This window comes from Pseudophryne corroboree, chromosome 1 (genome assembly GCF_028390025.1).
Source record: "Pseudophryne corroboree isolate aPseCor3 chromosome 1, aPseCor3.hap2, whole genome shotgun sequence".
Taxonomy (NCBI): Eukaryota; Metazoa; Chordata; class Amphibia; order Anura; family Myobatrachidae; genus Pseudophryne; species Pseudophryne corroboree.
In genome coordinates, this window is record NC_086444.1 from 949,381,450 (window position 1) to 949,408,852 (window position 27,403).

At 44.2% G+C, this 27,403-nt stretch overlaps 1 protein-coding gene across 1 annotated transcript in view; it reads right to left on the minus strand.

The window, feature by feature from the left end:
• Positions 1-7,558: 7,558 nt before the first annotated feature.
• The window catches only part of LOC134974150 (annexin A10-like), a 239,325-nt gene continuing 219,480 nt past the window's right edge, over positions 7,559-27,403 (minus strand). Inside the window, exon 12 of the mRNA XM_063946507.1 lies at positions 7,559-7,865. Coding sequence (XP_063802577.1) covers positions 7,797-7,865 — 69 coding nt within the window. The 3' untranslated portion in view covers positions 7,559-7,796. The remainder of the gene's footprint in view (positions 7,866-27,403) is intronic.

A 27,403-nucleotide genomic window follows, 5' to 3' on the forward strand; every position in this document is an offset into this window, starting at 1 on the left:
GATGGATTCCTACAGGTATCAACTTTTATTAGCCTATGGCTAACTGAAGCTGAAATGTGACAGGGATCTGAAACAGAAGAGGGTGAGGTCTGTTTAGAGCAAGGAGTGGCTGCTGAAGAGGGGAAGCGCTGGTAACCGTGTAAAAAAGGCTTTTTTTATTTAATATATTCTATTTGTTCTTTTCTAAAATAAGGTTTATATCTCATACATATTTTAATAAAATCTTAACATACAGTATGCAATATTTATAAACCATATATTATGTTATATTATATATGTTATATTAATATGTTATATTGTTTCATTTATCCAGGTTCAGGAATGCATTGATTTACAGATTTAATTATACTAGCATTTTCTGCTGAGCCTGGATAGATGACATTCACTTGTTGCAATTTGGTCTTTGCTAACTATTCACAGCTAAAACAGACACTATTTAACCACTTTAAAAGAAGGTAAAATGTATCCTCTATGTATTTGTCAGAGAGACTGTCCACAGCTGTGTGATTAAAACACCTTATCATGAAGCGTTCTCAGTTGTTTAACCACTGTGAGTTCTAATCCATTGCCGGCAATTTATTCAACAGCTTGTACTCAAATCAGTCCTTTTTGCATACAGAAAAGGTCCTCAATAGTCACTTATATTATAGCTCTCAGTGTAATGAACTGCACTCCAATATAGTTATAACATGGCCATGTTTGGTGATTTTAAAAAATGGATATTACCATATCCGTCCTGGGAACCCTGGTCTGTACACTCCCGGCCCTGGTAGCGAAATTCCTTTTAGCGGGTCCTTATCCGGAGGTCTGAAGCAGGTTCCACAGCCAAGGAGATACTAGAATTGTGTAGTATCCCTTGGTATCCTCAGGTTATAGTAAAACGCGTTTATCCGCCTGTTTCCAATGATCGGCGGCTATTTTTTATTTATTCTTTATTCTGATTTATGGGCTGAGTATTCCCTAACTGAAAGCTGCGACAACTGTGTACATATTTGGTTGGCACCAGGAAATTTTTATTATTTATTCTTGCTGAAGAGGGGGACTCTCACATGTCGCTCCTGACTGAGATTAGGGATAATAACCCTGAAGATTATTGAAACTACCTGTGAATGGATGATGCTACCTTCCAGGAGTTGCTGGGCCTTGCGACTCCCTACATCGAGAGGCAGGACACCAAGATGCGGATGGCCATCACTGCTGAGGAGAGGCTGACTGCTACGCTGAGGTACCTGGCTACTGGGTGGTCGCTGGAGGACCTGAAGTTCGGGACCCTCATCTCCCCCCAGGCTTTGGATCGGATAATCCCTGACACCTGCAAGGGCATTGTGAAGGTGCTGCAGGACCAGTATTTAAAGGTAAATAAAATAAACACCACACCTGTTTAGTTACTTTGAAACTGTTTATAGAAAAAAAAGTTGTTTTTTTTTGTTTGTTTTTCTTGTTAACAACTGTGCAAAAACTATGGCACATATAAATATAAAACATAACATCACAATTTGGATATATATGTAATAACATAATTAAAATGATTAAATAACAGTTTATTTTACTGTAAATTCCCAATAAATATGGTGCGGTACTTTCACTCCTAAAAGATGGAGGGCTACAGTATATGGTGTTTTGCGCACAGATTTGATTGGGGAATATACACATGCTGTAAAGTGCAGAATGAATGGGCCTGGCTCCACTATTATGCACCTACAGCATGTGTGTATCCTCCCCCAAAACGCCATATAGCCTATACCGCACCATATTTATTGGAAATTATAAGATGCCTACAAATTTTCAAACTGGAGAATGTCCTCCTCTGCCTCCAGCATAGCAGAGTATATGGCTGAGGAGCAGGTGGATGGGGGAGTAGGCTGTTGTTGGGTGGGCGGAATAGGATGTGGTTGGGAGGGCGGAATAGAATGGGGTTGGGTGGAAGGAGCAGTGAGAGGAAGGCGGACGAACAGTACGACATTGTCGTGGAGTTTTGGTTTTCGGGCCTTGTTAATCATCTTTAAATTTAAATGCTCAATTTGCTCGGCTTGCCCAGGTGGCAGGTTGCGCATGGCAGAGGCCAAGAATTCCCCAAATCTTGTTGGGGGGCTGGGCAAGTCCTGTCTTGATTCCCTCAAAGATGAGGTCATCGCCCTCCTGGCCGGTGATTTTTTTTTTTGGGGGGGGTTTCTCTTCCGGGGTCGCGGCGGAGCTGGTGCTTCAGTGGTATCAGGGGTAGCTGGTACTTCAGGGGTCATATCTTGGGTCTGGGATTCCTCTGTATCCAGGAGACTCTGGGGTGGTGGAAATCTCCACACTTCCACTCTGTAGTAGATTAAAAAAAATACCCTGTATAATTACATGTCTTAATTTTTTTTCTTTTTTTTCTTGCTCCCTGCAAGTACATCTGAATGGCAAGCTGGGGCAGAGGCGTTTGCCACCACCTGGCAATTCCCTAACTGTGGGGGAGCGATAGATGGCAAACATGTCCACATCAACCCTCCTGCAAACAGCGGATCCCTTTATTTTAATTATAAAGGGTATTTCAGCATTGTGCTGATGGCAGTGGTGAATGCCAACTATGAATTCATCTTCATTGATGTTGGCAAAAACGGACGTGCATCAGACAGTGGGTCGCTGAAGAATACCACCTTCTACGAGCGGCTCACCACAAAGACCCTGAACTTGCCATCTAGGGAGCAAACCAAGCACGGCCTCATCTTTGTTTTTGTGGCTGATGAGGCATTCGCACTCCACGAGAACATTATGAAGCCATACCCCCAAAGGCACCTGACAAGGGAGAAGCGCATCTACAATTATAGGCTATCCCAAGCACGACGAATTGCACTTTTGGCATCCTGTCTAGTCGCTTCCGCATATTCCTAACGGCTATCAATTTGCAGGTGGAGAAGATAGATTGGGTGGTGACTGCATGCTGTGTCCTGCATAACTATTTGCACAGCAAAACCACCCAGTATAGGACACTGCCCAGAGCAGCACCAGGAGACCCAGACCCAGAACACCCAGAGGAGACTTCACCATTTCCCTCTGTGGAACCACCTCCACTACATTCTAGGGCGAGTGTACGGGCAAAACAGGCCAGGGTCAATTGGCAGGAGGACCACATTTTAGCGGACTGTGTTGGACTGATGGAATTTGCAAAAACTTTAGTGAACCTTTTAAAAACGTATTCAAAAAAATATACTTACAGATACAGACAAAGATAGTTCACCCTCTTCAGGCTCTGGTATGGCAGTCTGAGGGAGGGAGGTGAAACCTGTCCGAGTAGCCTCCTGGTCGAGGACAAACTCCAGCATGGGGTAGTACCAGAGCGAGGTCTTGTAAACCTGGGAGGAAGCTGCTCCAGATCTTTTGGACTGTTCCATTTTTTGGTGTTCTTTGAGGAACACCGTATGCAGGTTCTGGATATTTTTCTTTACCCAGTCCTTGTCAGCATCGGACACAAAAGGCCTGCTGTACTCCACTAGCTCCTCCAAGGCTGCATTCCGCCGGACTTTATCCAAATACACCTTGGCTTTGATCCTCCACAGCAGGGCCGGATTAAGCCCTCGGGGGCCCAGGGCACCCAAGACAGGAGGGCCCCCCCGGCTGCACACGCTGCTCACCTCCTCCGGTCACAGGCAATGGGAGCTGTGCTGCAGCAGGGGGAGAAGAGAAGACACCAGGCTGCCGGGGCAGGAGGAATCCACGCTGCCGTGGGAGTAGTGCGGCTGTGCATGCGGCTTCCTCCCCCCTCCTCTCAAGCAGCACGGTCGGGGACTGAGTCAAGCAGCAATCTCCAGCCTCTGCCACCAGCAGCATCTCTCCTGGCAGCAGCAAAGGCTGGGGATTGCTTGACTGACCATGCTGCCCGAGAGGAGGGAGGAAGAAGCCGCATGCACAGCCGCACTCCTCCCCCAGCAGTGTGGATCCCTCCTGCCCCGGCATCCTGAAGAGCGGTGCAGAGCTCTGGCCGGAGGGCCCCTTAAGACAGGGGCGCCTGGGGTACTGACCCCCTGGGCACCCCCATTAATCCGGCTCTGCTCCACAGACATTCATGGCCACGGTACATTTCTAGTAGGCCGATGATGAAGTGTATATCTTGATCTAGAGACATATCTATAATGAAAAAAAAGTGGTGCACAAACTGTTATATATTTTGTGTTTAAAAATGGTTTTACTTAAGGTATATGGCTAAATGGTTATATGGTTAAATTTGATTAAGATATGGTTTTAAAATTCATTATTTTTTTTCATTTTCAAAATGGTTTTACTTAAGTTTAAAAATATACTTTTGAAATGTTTTGCTATATGGTTCAATTTGGATAATATATGTTTTTAAAATAAAGTTATTTTTTGAAAATAGTTTCCTCATTACCCAAACATCAATGGTGCAGCATTGGGGTACAGTGGTGGGGAAAACACATGGCCATTAGGGTGTTAAAATTACTTTGGGGCCTCAAAAACACAAGGTGCAGCATTGGGGTACAGTGGCAGTGAAAACACATGGCCATTTAGGGGTTAAAATTACTTTGGGGCCAGAGAAACACAAGGTGCAGCATTGGGGTACAGTGGCGGGGAAAACACATGGCCATTAGGGGGTTTTAAAATGGCTTTGGGCCTACAGAAACAAATAAAATGTGAGCAATAGAATACATTGGTGGACAGTGTGATAGGTGGACAGTGATATTGGTGTTCAGTGTGTGTTCAGTGTGGATTAAATACATACTTGGGGCAATGCGAAATCCAATCAAATCGGATATATCTGTAGCTTTCCTCCTGCTGCTGCTGCTGCTGATGGGAGTGTCCTGAGAATGCCAGTCAAACTTCCTAGGATATATCGCAGGCACAAAAAAACACACCTTTTCCAAAACGATTCCATGCAATTACGATATATCACGGAGTGCAGCTTAGCAACCTAGGGAATCCGACACAACACCCATGGGAACGCGCATCAGATCGGATGGAAAACACATACGATGTGACACTTTTCATAAGATATATCGGTCCGAAAGGTCAAAATCGCAGGAAATCGGCCATTATCATTCTAGTGTATGAGGCCCTTTAGACTTTGAAGAAATGAAGACTGTGGCTAGGGGTTGCAGGACGCCTGCAGGAACCACCGTTTAGCACCCGAAGCCCCTTAATGACCGGGAGACCCGTGAGCGCCTCCACGAGTGGCGACGGGTTAAGCGACAGGACTACAGCAGCGATAGGTCACGGACTGATGATAGCAACTGAAACCGGGGAACCAGGAGCAGCCTGGGAGTACAGAGCTGGATCACCTTTCACATGAAAATAACTTGAAGCACTGGCACTCTCTCCCTGAGCCAGACCCCTTTTATAAGGGAAGACTGCACTGGATTGGCTGGAAACAGAGTGTGAATTCAATTGGCAGATCTCAGGTCTCCAACATGGCTGCCCCCAGCACTGGGGACATTCTCAGCTGCAGCACTTTAGCTACCCCAGCTCCGGCCCCGACTTCCTGAGACAGAGTCACCGCCAGAGGGCTCTGCTGCAGTGACTACACGCTGCAGCACCTGGCTCACTAGACCCCGGTCCCTGACCTCCGGAAGCCACACACGCGCCCAAAGGACTCGCTGCAAGCACCTCCCCGCCGCTGCAATCGCGCCAACCACCTGGGTGGCAACCCCCGGGAGACCGCGCCGGTGGTAAGGCTCCGGGCACTGACATTCAGTAGGTACACCTTGAGGCAAATGCTTCTATTGCCTCTGGTAGTCAAGCCACTGCATTGACCACATATATGGTCTGTTGATGTTATTCATTAATGATGTTTATATACAAATGTATGAATCAACATTTGAGAAAATTGACTGACCCCAAATTAACCATAATTTGGTTTAATACAAACTGGTCACATATAGCTAATAGGACACTTTATGATCTGAGCCAGATAAAATGCAGCAATGAAATCTCTGCATCTGAAATTAATTGATAAATAGTGGTGCCGAGGGGGTAGATAGCGAGTACAAATTACCCGGGCTGCTGGAGGGGCCTGACAGGGGCCCGGATCCGCTACCTTCTCTCAGTATACCTGTGCTGCTATCTCCCGGTGATCTCCTCAGGAAGATGGCACCGCACATAGAAAGCAAAGCTAGCACGGGCCGGGACTGGGAAGAGGGTACTGGCCTGGGGAAACGGGACCCACTTCCTGTTCAAATAAGTTAGGAAGTGGGTGCCCTGCCCCGCTCCCCCCATGTTAAAATTGAGCCCCCTGTCCGCAATTATTTATTATATAATTATTATAGTAACGACGTTGTCATACCTCTTTTTAATCCAAGCCACCTTCCTTTACAGGGGCCCGGCGTAGCTCTCTATGCTCCTGTTGGTAAATAGAAAGGTTGTGCATGGTTTGGAGAAACTGCAGTACCACTTATTTTACTGGGACAAAAGGAAAGTTGGAATGAAACTTTTACTAAAGTCTTGATTGGCCCTGAAAAAGAGGTCAGTTTGTGATAGGATTTATTCTATGGTCACATAAGCATAAAATTCAGTTCTGTATATAGTGGCGCTAAAGCACAGACAAATAAGGCAGACAAGTCAACATCACATTAACAGTCCAAACTACACACCACCAAACTGATTTAATACAACTTTTTACTAAAACATTGCTTCTTTTATCCTCATTCATGACTTCAGACTCCATCTGGGCCCCCTCCTCTCTTTCCGGCAGCGCTGTATACTCTGGGCACTAGGGCCACTAGGGGGCCCTAGCACTGCCCCAGATTCTAGTACACATGCGCAGATCTCCGTGAAAATGGTGTGGCAGACATTTTCCCAGTGATTTCCATAGTGCGCATGTGCGAAGTGTGGGGAAAATGCCCGCTGCGCCATTTTCCTGGTGACTTCTGCAACTCTGCCGCTGCCAACGTGGGACTCCAGAAGGTAAGTATTGAAAAAAAATGGGTGCAGCGTGTGCGGTGTGCCCCCCCATGGACCCCAGGAGCCCATGTGCACCACACACTGCACACATTATAAATATGAATGGTTAGTAGTGCGTACACACTTCCAGGTTTGTCATTGTACCACCTTGTCTCACAAATACTAGGAAGAACATAAAACCAGATCAGCAGATGGGAAGTTTTCTTGAGATACAAACATGATCTTGGGCAAGTACACACTCTTACAATATCTCACCAAGAAGACGTGAATCTTTTAATTGTATATACAGGCATTTCTAGAGAGGAGGAGGCCCGTGTACAGCTCCATTTGGGCCCCCTCTCTAGCTGGCGACAGCACTTCACTCTGTGCACTAGGGTCCTTAGAGGACCTTTGGGCTCTCCCAGAGCCAACAGCGCATGCACAGATCTCCGGGAAAATGGCGCAGCAGCCATTTTTCCAGTGATTTTTCCTACTGCGCATGCACGAAACAGAGGGAAAATGGTGCCATTTTCCAGTGCTTTCAGCAGCACTGCAGGACTCTGGAGGGTAAATATAAAACATAATGGGTGCAAGGTGTGCAGTGTGGGCCCCTCGGGGACCCCTGTGCGCCACACACAGTGCACCCATTATAAATACACTAGTGATTGTACAGGTTTGTACATTACAACAAATCTGAGGTAAGAATCAACATTTATTTGGCTTTCAAAATAGACAAATCTTTTGTGTAACTTTCATTTGTTGTTTTCCCTCCCCAGAAATTTTCAATTCCTCTTTATTAGAACATTTTAATCATCACAACTGTTGCTTTTGATTGGACTAATGCATTAGCAACTCTGATCATTTCAGCAAAGCAATGTTTTTCAGTTTATCCAGTAATTTTAAAATGAAATGGTGTCCAGATTGTTTATATCTCAGTAGTCTTGTCCCTCCGTAGTACATATGGCAAGCAAAGCTTTTTCATAATGTCCCGACGCAAAATGCTGTGAGGAAAAAAATGTTATAGGATTTATATTATGGTCACATAAACATAAAATTCAGTTCTGTATATAGTAGCACTAAAGCGCAGACAAGTCAACATCACATTAACAGTCCAAACTACACACTTTAGAACTACCAAACTGATTTAATACAACTTTTTACTAAAATATTGCTTCTTTTATCCTCATTCATGACTTCAATTACTTAGGGCCTTATTCAGAGATGAAAGCATAGACAACCTGCGTTCATCTCCTCACATGCTGGGGGCTGCCCACCACAAGGCAAGGCCAACCAGCATATGTTAGGCCGCCTCCCGATGTGTCCACAATTAGATTGCGTATGCATCAGAACTAAGGTCGACCCCTGGCTGCACGGTCAGGTGGTCTGCCGCCATTTTTTTTTCAGAGCGACTGCGTGTGACATCATGCAGGTGCCCCAAAAACGGTCCTGTCCCGCACCTCTCTACATGTCTTTATTATTTCACGGATATCAGTACATTGGAAGAGACGGGATGCAGTTAATGTGCCGGTGGTTGGGATCCCAGCAGTCAAGATACCAACAGCCAGAATACAAGCACCTGCTTTCATCACTGTGATCAGAGCTATGGGCAGCACCTGCTGCTGAAATGATATGGGGGCCAGAGGCGGGGTTTATGTGCACCAGTAATGCCCATCATAGCCTCTCACTTGTCCCCAAGATTTCATTTCCCTTCCCTTCCCAGCATCACAGCACTTGTTTGTTCTGGGTGCCAGGGTGTCAAGTTATACCCCTTTCAGACCTCAATCAATACCCTAGGTTATTGCACTTGAACATACAGTAACCCGGGTGGTAGCACAGTCTGAAAGGGGCCAGTGTAAATAACCCGTGTCGAGCAACTCTGTATTTCAAGCCAGGTAGTGAGCAGGGTTGAACACGGAATCAACTCGGCTCACGGTGCAGTGTGAACGGGTAAGCTGGGTCAATGCAACCCAGGACCTGTTCACTGAATAGGAAGAGGTGGCACTTGGAGATCCTCTCATCACCATACGCCACCTCCGCACGCACCAGTGGTGACATCACCAACCCAACAATAAGCGGGGTTGGCCCGCCAGTCTGAAAGGGGTCTCAGCCGGGTTGCACCCAGGCAGTACCCATGTACAGATCACGGTCGTGACCCGGCTTTAGTGGTCCGAATGGGGTATTACTTCTCTGTGTCTACTGGGTCAGCGCGGGGTAGAGGGGGGGGGGGGGGGTGTTGGTTGGGGTAGCCTGTTTCATTTGTGCTGGGCCTCACAGTTTTTGATATTGGCCCTGCTTCCAGGCCACAGCAGACTGTCAGTGCAGTGATTTGAAAGCTGCAGAGTGCCAGCAGGGATCTGGCCGAAGCCTCCTCTCCCATCCACAGCCGTATCCTATGGATATCCACCCAGCCCTTCTCCTCCCTCTATACTGCCTATGTTACCCAAGATATGCAGCTGAGCTGTTTGTGGTGCCCCACTCTAGCCTGTAATCTAGCTACAGAACGTATGGACCCCATCTCCCCTACAATCCTACACTTTTTCATCCATAACTATGGGCTACAACGTTAATGGTCCTGGCTGCCCAGCTAGAGAGACCCTACCACTGCGGCTAGTCTCTGCCATTGACTTGCAGGGAGCATGCTCGGCTTTGTTAGGTGATCAGCGCTTTGCCACCATTCACACTCTCCACCGGTTTAAGGAGTGAGGTGGACGGTATATGTGTGTGACACCACGGTACTACTGGTATCTACAACCGGCTCAGCTATATCCCTCTGCCTTGTAGCACAAGGTAGAATAGAGCTTTCTGTTCACATTCTCCTTTCTTTATACCATTTTCAATATTATACACAAGCCTGATTGATTGGGCTGAAGCCTAGGGGCCCAGCAGGTACTAGGGGTCCATAATTGATTTTATTCTTTTGCGACTTCCGCTTCCGGTTGCATGCAGGACACAGCGTGACCGTGCTGCTCCGTTCTGCACCCGGCCACTAATACCTTTTAAAGGCTTCCTTTAGCCTCCACTACCTCACCGATTAGTCTCCCCCCCGCTGGTGACTCAGATGGAGAAGTTCCTCACTTCTCCACCCGCTGCCAAGCCGCTGCAGCCCCGTCAGGAGAAGCATCACGCGGACCCCATAATGGCGCTGGATACAGACGCGGCTCCCAGCCTCCCAGCATCTAAGAAAGCTACAGCTGCTGCTTTAGAGAACGCAAATACACCGCAGGTACGGCATCCTCCTGACTCCCCTGTCACAAGACATAGTAGATGCCATAAAGAATACAATGACCCCTCTCTTAATGCAAGCTGTGACAGACATTACACAGCAATTACATCATCTACAGGGGAGAGTTACTGACACTGAGAATCGTGTTGCCTCAGTTTGCCATGATTTGTCTGAAGTTCCATTATAAGGCTTCAAAAGGAAATCATCAGCTTTGGAATAAAGTTGATGCTATAGAAAATCGTTCTAGGAGATCCAATATAAGAATAGTAGGAGTACCGGAGTATGTGAAAAGCCCAACCCTGATGTCTTTTGTGTCTGTTACACTCCCAAAGCTTCTGAAAATTGAGACAGAATGCAAAGACTTAATAGTTGAAAGAGCTCACAGAGTCGGTCAACCTCCTAAACCACACGATAGGAGACCGCGTGTCATTATTTTTAAATGCCTTAACTACCTGCACAAAATTGCTATATGGAAGGCATCCCGCCAGATACAAGACCTAACATGGGAGGGCAAACATATCCGTATATTTCAAGACTTCTCCGTTGAGCTGACCAGAACAAGGAAAGCATTCTCCCCAGTATGCTCGACATTAGTTTCAACAAAGAAGAAGTTTGCACTTATGTATCCGGCCCGCTTGCGCATCTTCATCGCTGATAAGCACTATGATTTTAATACCCCCGAAGATGCCCAAGCTTTCCTGAATGAGGAAAGTCAGCTGAATACTGAAGATATATCTGACCCACCTTCTGCCCTGCAGTAACCTTTGCCCTTTTTCTCTCCGAGATATCGGAAATATCTTTAAGTTACCTTGCTAAAATCTCTATACACTTATATATTTTGTGATATTATACACTCTACTGTTAATATGCTGTCACACTGTCTTTGAATGATTCTCCGCCTGATATTAATATGGCCATCATTCTTTCAGATTTATTTCATGTTTATTAGTTCATGTTCAGATTGTTTCTCTGAGGTACATGGTCCTCATTTACCGTTTGTTTACATTTAAGAGGTTTCATCTCTATCATATAAGGGTGGCGGAACACCTGCCGTGCTCCGTTATGCTCCTTAACACACATTTAAACACTGTGATTAGTGTTTCATTCCTATATTTCCTTTTCCCCCTAATGTGGAAGCAATATGCATGCTTGCATGCTGACCAGATCGTAGACATGAGGTTCGCACCCATGATTTGCTTGTCTCCTCTATATTTTTTGTTGTCTTATCCCTCACCTCCCTCTTGTGTCTCCCTTTTGTGTATTTCCCTTCTCTAGAGGTTCTACTACATCCTCATTAGAAAATTCTCACACCTGAAGAACTTACTATGCTACACTCTGATGTGACTACTATTAAAGATCGGCTCGATAAATGTAGGTGGTGTCGGCACTCCTGCCAAGCGACGCAAGGTACTACACTATCTGAACAGACAAAAACTAGATATCGTATTTATTCAGGAGACGCATTTTACAGCTCCTGAATCTCTCAAGCTCCAAATGCTTAATTGGCGCCTACTCGCCTCCTCACCTTTCAAATCAAAATCTAGGGGTGTGGTTATTTTTGCCTCTAAATCACTTCCAATAGAGGTTTTAACAACGGATAGTGATCCAGAGGGCAGATATATTATATCTTCAATCAAACTATATTCCAACACCTATACCTTGTGTTCCCTCTATGCCCCTAACTCCTATTCTAAATGTTTCTTTCAAACTATTTAAAAAAAAATTACTCCCTTATGCTTCTACAAATCTCATTTTGGGTGTAGATTTTAACTTGATTTTTTAGTACACTGGTCTCACCTGTTCCTTACCATGGAATGCTTTGGATTTCCTCACACCTTTATTTCCTTCATTAAAACGATTTACACTTCGCCATCATCACAAGTTTCATGTAATGGTTTCCTGACCCCACCTTTCCCAATTCAGAAAGGCACATGACAGGGTTGCCCCCTTTCTCCCCTCCTGTTCACCTTAGCGATTGAACTCCTTGCAATTGCCCTTCACACCGCCCCAGATTTCATAGGCATTAAAGTTTTCTCTTTGGAATTAAAGGTTTCCCTTTTTGCAGTTGACATGCTGCTTTTTATTTCAGACCCCGCTAACTCTCTCCCGGTTATCCTAGAAATAATTTCTTCATTCAGCCTTATAGCAGGATATAAAATTAATGTGACTAAATCAGAAATTCTTCCCATCTCTAACCTAACTCCCGAACTTTGTTCCCTACCTGTACTTACCCAATTTCGACTACAAACATCACAACTTAAATATCTAGGAGTCCAAATTACTAATAATACCTGCACCCTATATGCAACTAACTTCACCCCCCTTTTTGAAAAAATATCCTCTCAACTGGAAGCTTGGTCCAAACTCCCCTTGTCTTTAATGGGCAGAGCAGCTGTTCTGAAGAGTGTTATCTTTCCTAAAATCTACTACCCCTTACAAATGTTACCCCACCTCCTTATCAAACAAGATTTCGGTAATCTTGAGAGAATACTATCGAATTTCTTATGGAATGGGAAAAGACCCAGAATGGCATTAAAGAAGCTTTACAGAGCCAAAAAGGTGGGAGGCCTTGGTATCCCAAATTTCGCATTATATGCAATTACCTCTCAGTTCAGGATCATTGCAGATTGGCTCATGGAAACTTCAGCTTCCACAGATAATATTTTTGAGCAATACACGTTTTATCCATTCTCACCTGGAGCTCTACTCCATACCCCAATTCATCTAATACCCCAATGTATTCTAGATCACTCTTTATTTAGGGATACCTATAGTAGTTGGATTCGTATAAGCAAGTCCCTCAAATTCCCGCACACATCCTCTTCCTTCATACCAATATGGGGTAACCCTAATTTTGAACCCTCTCTCTCCAACCCGGCCTTTCGCCTATGGTCTCAGAAAGGTCTTAATTTAGCTACAAAACTCTTTGATCCTGGTGGCCAAATCCTACCTTTATTAAAGACACCTACAACCTTCCCAATTCCCACTTCTATCTATATTTGCAGGCTAGACATTATGCCCAATCTCTTTATCCTCTAAACTCTTTGCCCAAACTACCTCACCCTCTAGACACTATACTAAAACCTGTGCTCACATAAACTTTTAACTAAATCTTTATATTCTCTCCTTACTAAACCATTAAATGACAACAGTTTAGAGGTCCTTGCTTGTGCTTGGAGTGCGGAAATCCCTGAGATTTCCAGAGCCGATCTTATTGTCACCGCACAGTTTCCTAAAATCATGAGTACCCTCCATTTGACTTATCTTCAAGAAGTCCACTTTAAATCTATTCATTGGATTTACATAGCTTCTGCACAGAGGAAGTATATGATTGCCTCAGAAACTGGTTCCTGCTATAAATGTCTCATGGCTAATGCCAAATATTTACACTGTTTCTGGACATGTTCGAAAATTCTAAAATTCTGGCACATAATCATAGCCTTCCTCAACTCGTCACTACAATTACATTTGGATATAAATCCTCTTGCTTGCTTATGCCTGAACTTTAAAAACTGGAACCTTTCTAATGAAGATCACTCTCTCTCATCATTTCTCATAACAACTTTGACTTTGGCAAAGAAACTCATTTTGGTACATTGGATAAAGAAATCTGCTCCGAGTCTCCGAGAACTGCAAAACAGACTTCTGCAATTGATTTACTTTGATAAAAGCTCTCTCTCGCTTAATCCGGACAGTCGATTTGATAATTTTGTGATAAAATGTGGAAAATATATTTCCTCTTTAGATAACTTAACTAGTTCTGACTAGAGATGAGCGGGTTCGGTTCTCCGAGATCCGAACCCCCCCGAACTTCACCTATTTTACACAGGTCTGAGGCAGCCTCGGATCTTCCCGCCTTGCTCGGTTAACCCGAATGCGTCCGACCGTCATCATCCCGCTGTTGGATTCTCGCGAGATTCATATTCTATATAAAGAGCCGTGCGTCACCGCCATTTTCACTCGTGCATTGGAGATTGAACGGAGAGGACGTGGCTACGTTCTCTCCCTGAAAAGCTCCATATCTGTGTTCAGTGTGCTGCAAATATCTGTGCTCGGTGTGCTGCAAATATCTGTGCTCAGTGTGCTGCATTTTGGTGACCAACAGTATATAGTTGTACAGTACAGTAGGCCATTGCTGTATCTTGCAGCTCTGTGTCACTGCAAGTATACATTCCATATCTGTGCTGCATTTTTGTGAGCAGTATATATAGTAGTACAGTACAGTGCAGCATTTTGGTGACCAACAGTATATAGTTGTACAGTACAGTAGGCCATTGCTGTATCTTGCAGCTCCGTGTCACTGCAAGTATCCATTCCATATCTGTGCTGCATTGTTGTGAGCAGTATATATAGTAGTATAGTGCAGCATTGTGGTGACCAGTATACTTCAATACAATCGTCCAGTGCTGTTCTCACTGCTCAGTGTCTGTTCTCCGTAGTATCAGTGCTCAGTATAATCAGTGATTGATCAGTATAATCAGTTCTCAGTATAATCAGTGCGCTGTTAGACGTGCGCCCGTTTTCCGCCATTAGTGCAATGAGATTTAGACAATTGATGAAGTTATTGTGTCCCCGGTATAAAATCCCATCTAGATTCCACTTCACTAGGCAGGCGATAGCAAGATTTTACCAATTAATATCAGTGATTTATAAATAATTATTAATTACAGTGATCTTGCCAAATGATTCCAGTGATTTTGTCATTTTCTTCCAGTGATTTGGACCAATAATACCATTGATTAGAACAAATAATTCCTGTGATTTTGTCATTTTCTTCAAGTGATTTGGACCAATAACACCATTGATTAGAACAAATAATTCCTGTGATTTTGTCATTTTCTTCCAGTGATTTGGACCAATAATACCATTGATTAGAACTAATAATTCCTGTGATTTTGGCATTTTCTTCCAGTGATTTGGACCAATAATACCATTGAGTAGAATGAATAATTCCAGTGATTTTGTCATTTTCTTCCAGTGATTTGGACCAATAATACCATTGATTATAATGAATAATTCCTGTGATATTGAGGTGTTTGTGTCGCTTAGCTTAGCCGTCCAGCGACCACAGTGCACCTCTTTTTCTCTTTTCTTTGCATCATGTGCTGTTTGGGGCCAATTTTTTTTAATGCCATCCTATCTGACACTGCAGTGCCACTCCTAGATGGGCCAGGTGTTTGTGCCGCCCTCTTGGGTCGCTTAGCTTAGTCATCAAGCGACCTCGGTGCAAATTTTAGGACTAAAAATAATATTGTGAGGTGTTCAGAATAGACTGGAAATGTGTGGAAATTATGGTTATTGAGGTTAATACTACAATAGGACAGTGGTTTCCAAACTTTTTTGAATCACGGCGCCCTAGAATATCAGAACTTTTTTCACGGCACCCCTAGGCCAAAAATTTCTTATTGAGAAATTTAGAAAGAAATATTACATTAAGTAGATCGCGTTTATGTGTCATCCTTAGGGTCAGTTGTGTGGTGAGGGACAGGATTTGCTTCTGTTTGGCCACATATTTTATGACATGCAGCCACCAGCACTGGTTTTGCCTATTACAGATGTAGCCACCTTTATCTTGACCGATTCTCCGCCTAGACAGACGTTTAGTCACGCTAAGGCGATAGCTCAGCTTGCTGAGTTTAATCACAGGCAGGCGCGTTGAGGCGATTCTAGATACTCAGCATGCATTACACATCTCCACCACTGGGTGGCTAATGCTCCACTAATCCAGTACTTTCGATCGTATAGCGACGGATTGATCTACAGCTCTGGCAAATGGTCAGTGACGACTGTAATGTTAATAGATGGTGACCAATGGTCAGACGGTGAGAGTTCTCAATATATATATAAATAGTTTATACAGACACAAACGAACATGTTAAAACACTTTTGTATGCAGACGCAAGATTGTGTATGGAGACGCAACTAATTGTTTAAAAGGAAGTATGTACATTGCATAAACACCGTGCTTTTGAAATACATGTACAGTATGAGCGTCCGAGTTCCTGTGACATTCACTTTATTATAATTTTTTTTCTTTGTTATACATTCAATGGAAGGGTGCACACAGGTTTCACATAAATCTTGTCTTGTAACCTGATCGGAACTCCCTACCTGTCTACTGCATGAACTGTGCAGGCTCCCAGGGGGAAGGGGATAGTGGGATTCGGGTAGGGCGAGGCAGTGGAAAATACCGTGTTCAAAGAACGTGCCAATGCTGAAGGAGCGTCAGAATCCCCTAGCTAAAATACACAGGGTCGATAGGGATAAGCGAGGTCTATGCACATAATGATACATCAGACCCCATCGCATCACAAAGTGACAAAATGTCCAAGGCACATGAACCCCCGCCTTGTAGCATTATGTGCATAGACCTCGCTTAACCCTATCGCCCCTGTGTATTTTAGCTAGGGGATTCCGACTCTCCTTCAGCACTGCCCCGTAGCCTGCAAAACCTATGCCGTCACTCGCTCCATAGCTGAGTGCTGACACAAGGCGGATGTTCATGTGCCTTGGACATTTTGTCACTTTGTGATGCGATGGGGTCTGGGGTATCGTTATGTGCATAAATCTCGCTTATCCCTATTGACCCTGTGTATTTTAGCTAGGGGATTCTGACGCTCCTTAAGCATTGCCCCGTGACCTACAAAATCTGTGCTGTTAATTGCTCCATAGCCGAGTGCCTCCATGGGGCAAGGAGTCACAGGCGGTAGCCATTTCAATTGAGTCTGCCCTGCTACAGAATTGTATGTGTACTGTATGGTGCATAGAACATTAACAGTACAGCCGCTCCTGCAGCTTTGTACTTAGTATCTCTGTACAGTATGTTCTACTAGTGTCTTTCTATGTATAATGGAGAGATAAAAGCTCCTCTGTAATCTCTCTCCATTATACATAGAAAGATTAAACTTGCCGCTGTACGTTACAAGCTGTTCGTACTAATTAGTACCCTAATAGAACATACTGTACAGAGATACTAAGTTTGGTGATTTGGCATCCAGTTAAAAGCTGTTCGTGCTAGTTAGTACACTAGTAGAACATACTGTACAGAGATACTAAGGACGGTAATTTGGCACCCAGGAATTTAGGGAGGAGCTTTTATCTCTCTCCATTATACTTAGAAAGATTACAATGGAGAGAGATTAAAGCTCCTCCCTAAGTTTGTGGATGCCAAATCACTGTACTTAGTATCTCTGTACAGTATGTTCTACTAGTGTACTAATTAGCATGAACAGCTTGTAACGTATAGTGGCAAGTGTAATTTTTCTAAGTATAATGGAGAGAGATAAAAACTCCTCCCTATGTTCTTGGATGTCAAATTACCATGCTTAGCATTTCTGTACAGTATTTCCGATCTAGCCAGAAACCCTGCATCCTGTGCAAGCTAGGCGGACAACTGGAGGGGACCCGATACACGGTTGCTTCCCTTTTCCCTTTCCAGTGTCACATAAACTAGTGGTTGATCTGCCACAAAAGCCAAGAGTCTCCTCTTTTGTATGGTACCAGTCCTGAGTCTCTGGGACACCCAGAACCAGAGATATCAGTATGCAAAGTGGACCCATTTTCCCATAGACTATAATGGGCCCGTTAATTCAGACCCACCATGGGTTCCGACGGTTGCCATGAGCCTTGTGGGGGTCACAGAAACTTGGGGTTGATACCCTCTGGTAGCTAATTGTCTCCCCTTCCATACCAACCTAGCGATAAAGGCTCCCACGCTGAGAGTCCCAGGTTTGAGTCCCAAAGTGCCAACCTTTTTTTTTTTTTTTTTTATGTGTTCCCATGACATTCACTTTATTATTTTTTTTCTTTGTTATATATTCAATGAAAGGGTGCACACAGGTTTCACATAAATCAAAGTAAATCTGCAGCAGTGATTCATTCCACTATATACAAATACACAGCGGTAATGAGTATAAATTAGTGTATTCTGACGCAACTGAGCAACACAGTACTGTAGATCGTCGGCATTTGTGTATTGTACCTGACCTGAACTCCCTCCCTGTCCACTGCATGACCTGTGCAGGCTCCCAGCGGGGAAGGGCGATGGGGGTAGACAGAGGCGGTGGAAAATACTGTGCTTTTGAAATACAAGTATTAGCGTCCAAGTCCCCTAAGGCATAAACCAACACCAATGGGAAGGAAGTGCCAACCTTTTTTTTTATGAGTTCCTATAACATTCACTTTCATGTTATTTTTTTTCTTTGTTATACATTCAATGGAAGGGTGCACACAGGTTTCACATAAATCAGAGTTGGCGGGGGATTTTCCTACATACAGTAGTATACTGTTGCAAAAGTCTTGTAACCTGATCGGAACTCCCTCCCTGTCTACTGCATGTACTTTGCAGGCTCCCAGAGGGGAAGGGGAAAGTGGGATGGGGGTAGGGCGAGGCAGTGGAAAATACCGTGTTCAAAGAAAAGGCATAATTAAACCATGGGGAACTTTGCGGTGTATCGTTATGTGCATGGACCTCGCTTATCCCTATCACCCCTGTGTATTTTAGCTAGGGGATTCTGATGCTCCTTCAGCATTACCCCGTAGCCTGCAAAACCTATGCCGTTGCTCGCTTCATAGCTGAGTGCTGCCACAAGGCAGGGGTTCACGTGCCTCTGACATTTTGTCACTTTGCGATGCGATGGGGTCCGGTGCATCATTATATGCATAGACCTCGCTTATCCTTATCGCCCCTGTGTATTTTAGCTAGGGGATTCTGACGCTCCTTCAGTATTGCCCCGTAGCCTGCAAAATCTGTGCTGTTACTTCTTCCATAGCCGAGTGCCTCAATGGAGCTAGGAGTCACAGGCAGTAGCCATTTCAATTGAGTCTGCCCTGCTATAGAATTGTATGTGTACCGTAAAGGGGCATAGAACCTTGACAGTAGAAACTCTCCTGCAGCTTTGCCCTGCTTTATGTAAAACTTCTGTTTTGTCAGTTTGCTATGCGATCGAGCCCGGTGTAACATAATGTGCATAGACCTCGCTTATCTCTTTCGCCCCTGTGTATTTTGGCTAGGGGATTGTGACGCTCCTTCAGCATTGCCCTGTAGCCTGCAAAACTTATGCCATCTCTCACTCCATATCCGAGCGCTGCCTGCCACGTGGTGGGGGTTCAGAGGTGGCAGACATTTTGCCAGTGTGCTATGCGATCGAGTCCGGTGTACCGTACTGTGCATAGACCTCGCATATTCCTATTGCCCCTGTGTATTTTAGCTAGGGGATTGTAACGCTCCTTCAGCATTGCCCCATAGCCTGCAAAATCTGGACTGTTTCTTGCTCCGTAGCCTAGGGCCTCCGTAGGGCAAGGAGTCATAGGTGATAGCCATTTCTATTGAGTCTGCCCTGCTACAGAATTGTATGTGTACTGTACGGTGCATAGAACCTTAACAGTAGAACCGCTCCTGCAGCTTTGACCTGGTTTATGTGAATAAAAAAATAATAAAGTGTCTGGAAAAAACTAACATGCATTCATACTTTAGGAATCGAACCCGGGACTCTGAGTATAGGAAGCGGAACACTTCACCACTTCGCCGCAGACAGATGAATAAATCTATTGGTTTTGATTATGCTGTAATGGCTATGGGATTAGGATGCTAATATACTGTACAAAATTCCTAATCTCAAGAGGCAATAGTGAACTTCTAACACGTCCATTTGTGACAGTGTACACTACTGGTTTTATGTTGTTTTGTCTGCGGGACTTGGACGCTCACATATTCATAAAGTACTGTAGATGGATCATATACTGTATGCTGTACTATTTGCATCTGTACCATATATACTGTATTAAATAATGCAGAGTAATGAGTATTTACTGTATGCAGCATAATGAGATGCCTTAGTAAAGTAGTCCTTATTGTATATTTCAGTATTGTAATTTACGGGACATCACACGCATGCGCAGTGTTGATTATAAAAAGCGACATCTGGCAGATGATCGCAGGTATTACACGTAAAGGTAATGCCAAACGCTCTGTCTGCCTCCGTTCGATTAGGTACACCTCTCTGTGACTAGGCGTGCCTCCCTACGCCCCGGTACACTGCGTATGCTCGATCGGGACAAACGCCTCAGCCAGTCATGATAAAGGTGGCTACATCTGTATATTGACCATAAATAATTTGAATTGGTCCTGGACCACCAACCCAAGGCACCCCTGCAAGTGTCCCGAGGCACCCCAGGGAGCCACGGCACACAGTTTGGGATCCTCTGCTATAGGATCAAAATTACCCCCAAATTCTATGATTTTAGCTGTTTTTGAGGGTTTTTTAAAAAAAACACCCGAATCCGACAAAAAATTTTCAGAGAGGTTTTGCCAAAACGCATCCGAATCTAAAACACGCCCGCGGAACCGAATCCAAAACCAAAACCCGAAAAATTTCCGGTGCACATCTCTAGTTCTAACATATGGAGAAATCTTTTGTAATACCTGCAAAAAAACTGTATTTATTCATGAAGTTTTTTCTTACCATTATCGTACTTATCTCTCTGATTTGGATGTAATCTGTGATCTCACTTTGGTCCATACTCCTTAACTGTATTAAAAAGTTATCTCATAGAGATTTCTTGATCTCATTTACTCTTATCTTTCTCTGTACTTCACCAACCTGTACCCCCCACCCTCCTCCTTCCTCTACTATCTCTTCAATTTCCTCCTTACCCTCCTATACTGTCTTGTCTATTAAACCCCCCCCCCCCGCCCCCCTCCCCCTTTTTCCCAATGATTTGTACTGAAATTGTTTATCTGTCCCTTTCTATTTGAAGATACGATTATTCTTTTCATGATATTATACTCTGTAATGATATTATTAGATGTGGCCACGCATCTCTCTATCTCACAGGTTCTCAAACTCGGTCCTCAGGACCCCACACAGTGCATGTTTTGCAGGTCTCCTCACAGAATCACAAGTGAAATAATTAGCTTCACCTGTGGACCTTTTAAAATGTGTCAGTGAATAATTAATACACCTGTGCACTTGCTGGGTTACCTGCAAAACATGCACTGTGTGGGGTCCTGAGGACCGAGTTTGAGAACCACTGCTCTATCTAATAGCCCACTTTATGTTAAAAAGCCCTCATATCTCCACAAGGTGCATGATTTTTTGATTTGTATATTTTTCTTGGCTTTCTTGTATTATGCCTATTTGTCAAAACCAAATAAAATCCTTAAACTATTTTATTCTTTTGCTGATGCACTGTTTCCTGTGCCCTTTGTATCCAACGGTTCAAATCACTTTGCACTCTGTAACTTAGGAAGGCACACTCATAGTCAGCTGGGGTTTGTTTTTAGACAATGGTGGGGGGGGGTTCTGGTGACACCCCCCATCACAGAACTGCTTTGCCTGCCACTCTTACAGCATCCCCGGACCGGCTCTGGGTGGCCAGCATTTGGTAGTAGAGGGGATCAGACGGGAGGTTCAGGCTTCCAGGGAGGAAGATCCAGATGAGCTACTTACTGGAAGATCCCATGCTTGGGATCCTACAGACACTGATGTCCACTCCACCCTAGCGAGACCCTCCAGTAGCAAGCCTCAACCCAACTGTCAGCAGTCGCTGGCAGCAGAAGGAAAGTGCCAGGACACATTTACTGTTTGGTTATGTTTTCACATATTAATGTAAAAACATACTTGAAGCTATAGCGATGCAAGAGTGGCACCATTTCCACCTGGTGTTGTCTGGATGTGTTTCTTTTTGTGTATGGACTGTCAGACTTTGTGTCTTATGTAATCTCTCTCAGCCTCTCTATCTCTTCTCCCCTTTCCCCCTTCTCCTCTCTCGATGTCCCCTCTCTCTCTCTCTCTCTCTCTCTCTGCTTCTCTCTCCTCTCCACCTTTATCTGTCTTCCATCTTTTACATTCTCTCTCTCTCTCTCTCCTCTCTCTCTCCCTTTTCTCCTCCATCCCATTTGTTGTTGCCCCTTTTGGGAGAGAGATACATTCTGTAACATGGCAGGTCTTAGGTGCTGATTGGCTGGTACTTTATCTCCACTTTGTTACTCTCCAATGCTTCGTACATCTCCCCCCGAACCTGTAACACAAACCTCTCACAACAGAGAGATGTCCACTTCCAGCTCCCCCTAAAAGAAAAGTATAGATCTGCTCCCGCTGTTTGGGGATGATTTTGTTCATCTTCAGCCTCCATCACCAGCAGCAGCTCTCCCAGCAGGAGCGTGGCTACTTGATGAGCTGCTGCTGGTGTCAGGGGCTGGAGACAAGCAGAATTGGTTCCCATGTTCCCCGAGAGGAGGCTCCGGAATCTGCCGCCACTACAGGAGTGCAGGTAGGACCCGTGCTGCTGCTGCCTCATGGATGTGCGAAGGAAAGAGGCACAAACACAGCAGCCAGGGCCTGCGACAGGAGGGGTCAAAGGGGACACCTGTACTAGGCCCCAAAGATCAGAGGGGCCCCAAGGATACGTCACCTAGTCCAAATAAGGCAGCGATCTGTAGGCGGTATGGGCGCAGCCTCAGACAGGAACCTATCACACAGGGTGACTGTGCAGTGTGAGTGTGCGCCTGCTCTTCCGGATATATAGGAAAATATGTAAGTGCGCAGTCAGCAGCAGCTGGTATGGGGGTGGTCAAACCCTCCAATATAGAGAAAGAAAAATGGGGTGTAGCAGCGCTGGCTGTAATAATTATATAAAAAGGACGGTTTGCTTCATATAAATAATAACAATTTATTTATACACATATTAAAACAGCAGAAGTAGATGCATATTGATGCTAGTAGCAGCACTCATATGCAGATACCTCCCTAAATTGGATCACTAATGCAAGTCCACTCATACAATTAGAAGGAAGTTGTCAACTTCTTATTGGCGAAGACAGTTTCCAATGTGCAGTCACTGTAGAGCAATCATATTTACCGGATACACAGAATGATATCCCTGGGTTGCATCAGCCTTAGGGAAAGTCCAGGGATGAACCGGAATGGATGCTGAAGTGTGAAATTCCAATAGTGGATGGACGCCAAATAATTGCCAGAATGGTTGACAGAGTCCCAATGGACACAAGGTATAGAGTGGGATCCAGGTAGGTATTTGGTGGTAAGCTCAACGTGTTTCACTGGTAATAATAAAATCCAGCTTCCTCAGGAGCATATTTCTTCTTATGCTAATATGCACTAAATGATAAGCAATGTATATCTCTTTATTCCTTTCTGACGGTTTTAAATTTTTTATGTAAAATCGGGTTTCCTTAGATATAACAAGCTGTGGATGTCTCCAAGGAAACCAGTTCTATCTTTGCTCATTTAAACACAACGGTGTGTGGGAGGTAGACACTTCTGCACACCTCCCAGGACGTGCCCCGGCCCATGTGCCCTGAAACACCCAATGGACTCGGCGCGGGTCCCGGTCATGTGGGTAACACCACTTGATCGTAGATTAGGAGTTCAATGCAGGCCCCGGTCGCATGAGCGGTACCACGTGATCGGAGCCCCTGGACCACGTGCCCTGAAACCTTCAATGGACGTGGTGCAGGTCACGGTCACATGTGATCCCAGATCGGTAATTCAATGCAGGCTCCGGTCACATGAGTGCCACCACGTGACCGGAGCACCATGTTATACAGACCCAATTACTAATGGACCAATGGGATTGCAAATAATCCCGATCACGTGACCCGATGCGGTCACCTGATCTGCTTAAATGAATTATTTTTATATTCTAAAAATTTGTTTCAATGCTCGTTTTTATAAATAACTGTACCCCACTGATTAAGGGGAATTTTATGATGATGGTGTTGTATCTTTTACATTATTTTTTTTAGACGGTTTGCTTCATGATAGTCTGCAGCAGGCATTCACAACTTTGGTCATCAAGGCACACTAATAGTCCAGGTTTTAGTGAAATCCATGCTTGAGCACAGTTGACTTAATTAGTACCTCAGTTATTTTGATTTAACTATCTGTGGTGAAGCCTGGATATCCCTAAAACCTGCACTGTTAGTGTGCCCTGAGGACCAAGTTTGGGAATGCCCAGGGGTGGATTGGGAACAAAAAGCGGCTCTGCAAAAATTTGTACTAGTGGCCCCACATGGGCAGCACCAGAGGTGTAAGGTCTAGCCATGGGTCATGCCAGCAGCACCCTCCCCCCAAGACTTTCCAGATAGTGGGCATGTCCAGCATCAAGGGGGAAGTTAAAAAGAAATAAAATTAAACATTATGAGCACATTATATGATACACCTTCAGAATTTAGGAAACTATATAATTCTTTAGAAAGATATATTTTCTTGCTAATTACACCAACCGTATCCCAATCACTATTCACTCAATCTTATATGTCAGCCAAGCAGGCAGACAGAGCATACACTAGATCATCTGCAATCACAGGCTAAGTGGCAAAGTAATTTTCATATATGCAAATTATTTTGCATCTTATTCATTATGTCTATAAAAAAGACCACATGTCCTCAAACAAAACAGGCCCTGCGGGTGCGTCAGCCCACAGGGAATCTTCCCTGTAAAGCCTATGGCCAATGCCTGTTCTACAGTATGTTAGCTTCATTGCAAGTATACTGCATGTCTCAAGGGCAGTATATATTTGCTTATATATGGTATGTTGCATTGTTTTTTATCAAGCATTTTGGTCACTGTAATGCATATCTCCATCGAAAAGCATTGTTTAAATGCTCCACTATAAGTATACAGTATGTGACAGTGCCATTTTACGTATGCACCATTGCCAGTATACAGTGCATCCGGAAAGTAGTCACAGCGCTTCAGTTTTTCCACATTTTGTTATGTTACAGCCATAAATTAGAATAAATTAATTTTTTCCCTCCAAATTCTACACACAATACCCCATAATGACAACAAGATTTTTTTTAATATTTTTGCTAATTTATTAAAAGTAAAAAACTAAGAAATCACATGTACATAAGTATTCACAGCCTTTGCCATGAAGCTCAAAATTGAGCTCAGCTGCATCCTGTTTGCACTGATCATTTTTTTAAATGTTCCTACAGCTTAATTGGAGTCCACCTGTGGAAAATTCAGTTGATTGGACTTGATTTGGAAAGGCACACACCTGTCTATATACGGTCCCACACTTGACAGTGCATGTCTGAGCATAAACCAAGCATGAAGTCAAAAGGAATTGTCTGTAGACCTCCGAGACAGGATTGTCTCGAGCCACAAATCTGGGGAAGGGTACAGAAAAATATCTGCTGCTTTGAAGGTCCCAATGAGCACAGTGGCCTCCGTCATCCGTAAATGGAAGCAGTTCGGGACCACCAGGACTCCATCAGAAGCGCAACCATCTCTGCAGCAATCCACCAATCAGGCTTGTATGGTAGAGTGGCCAGACGGAAGTCACTACTTAGTAAAAAGCACATGGCAGCCCATCTGGAGTTTGCCAAAATGCACCTAAAGGTCTTTCAGATCATGAGAAAGAAAATTATCTGATCTGATGAGACAAAGATTGCACTCTTTGGCGTGAATGCCAGGCATCATGTTTGGAGGAAACCAGGAACCGCTCATCGCCAGGCCAATACCATCCCTACAGTGAAGCATGGTGGTGGCAGCATCATGCTGTGGAGATGTTTTTCAGCTGCAGGAATTTGGAGACTAGTCAGAATAGAGGGAAAGATGAATGCAGCAATGTACAGAGACATCCTGGATGAAAACCTGCTCCAGAGTGCTCTTGACCTTAGACTGGGGCGACAATTCATCTTTCAGCAGGACAACGACCCTGAGCACACAGCCAAGATATCAAAGAAGTGGCTTCAGGACAACTCTGTGAATGTCCTTCAGTGGTCCATCCAGAGCCCAGACTTGAATCCGATTGAACATCTCTGGAGAGATCTGAAAATGGCTGTGCACCGACGCTTCCCATCCAACCTGATGGAACTTGAGAGTTGCTGCAAAGAGGAATGAGCAAAACTGCCTAAAGATAGGTGTGCCAAGCTTGTGGCATCATATTCAAAAAGACTTGAGGCTGTGAATGCTGCCAAATGTAAATCAACAAAGTATTGAGGCTGTGAATACTTACAGGTGAAACTCAGAAAATTAGAATATCGTGCAAAACTTAATTTATTTCAGTAATCTTACGTAAAAAGGTCTAGCTAATATATTACATAGACTTATTACATGTAAAGTGAGATATTTCAAGCCTTTATTTCAGGCATGTCCACACTACGGCCCTCCAGCTGTTGTAAAACTACATATTCCAGCATGCCCTGACACAGTTTTGCTGTCAGAGAATGCTAAAGCTGTGTCAGGGCATACTGGGATATGTAGTTTCTCAACAGCTGGAGGGCCGCAGTTTGGACATGCCTGCTTTATTTGTTACAAATTTGAGGATTATGGCTCACAGCCTGTATGTACATGTGATTTCTTAGTTTTTTTTATTTTTAATAAATGTGCAAAATCTAAAAAAAACTTCTTGTATATAATAGCAATCCAGGTATAGGCTTATTGATATATTAATAAGGGAAATTCAATCCTTTGTTCAATTCTGATGTTTTGGGACTTAACCCATCAACAAGGAGATACAGTGTATAAAAAAATATACAGGTATGGGCTTCCCTAGCCCGGTGTGCTCCCCACAGCAGCTGACGGCAGCGTCATCCAGGTAAGTAGCATTGTGTGAGTAGTGGGGTAATATTTGTGGGTATAAATGTCTGCACCTTTTTAACACTGAATTGGATAAAGGATTTAATTTTTTTTAATAGTGTGTGTATAAAAATTATATCTATAATATATAGCTATAAATGTGACGCATATAACACCTCACACACACACTGTACTTACATATACATATAAACATACACACACATACAGCTGAAGAGTGTCTATGACTGCCAGTTAGTTGTCCCACAAAACTGAATCCAGCCCTGGGTGAGTGACCAATAACAGGAGTAAAATGTACGTCAGAAGGTGGCAAGGTACAAGTTGAAAAAGGAGCGCGCTTCTGTGCCAACTCCAGTCTTCCTGTTTTCTAAGGAGGCTTCATGCCTATCCCAAGATGGCCACCAACATCTCTAATAAGCATGTGCAGTGACCATCTTGCTTTACTGTGTAGAGTAATATGGTGGGACACAGAAGTATACTACTTAGCTCCTATCAGAAACCAGGATTATTACCTGCTATAAAGCTGTTCCAGCATCCCTGCACCACTTCCTGTCTGCACCACTACGCTGCATCACCAGTGTATGTGTAACAGTGAGTATGGCTGTACGTGCCATCCATCAATACCCCAACACCACAGGTTAAGAAATTGGGCTGTTCATAGTTTGAGTCATCCGCTAATGTGTGCCTATATAACTCTGCACTATCAACACCTGTGCACACATCATTTCCAACACAAGCGTCATCTTA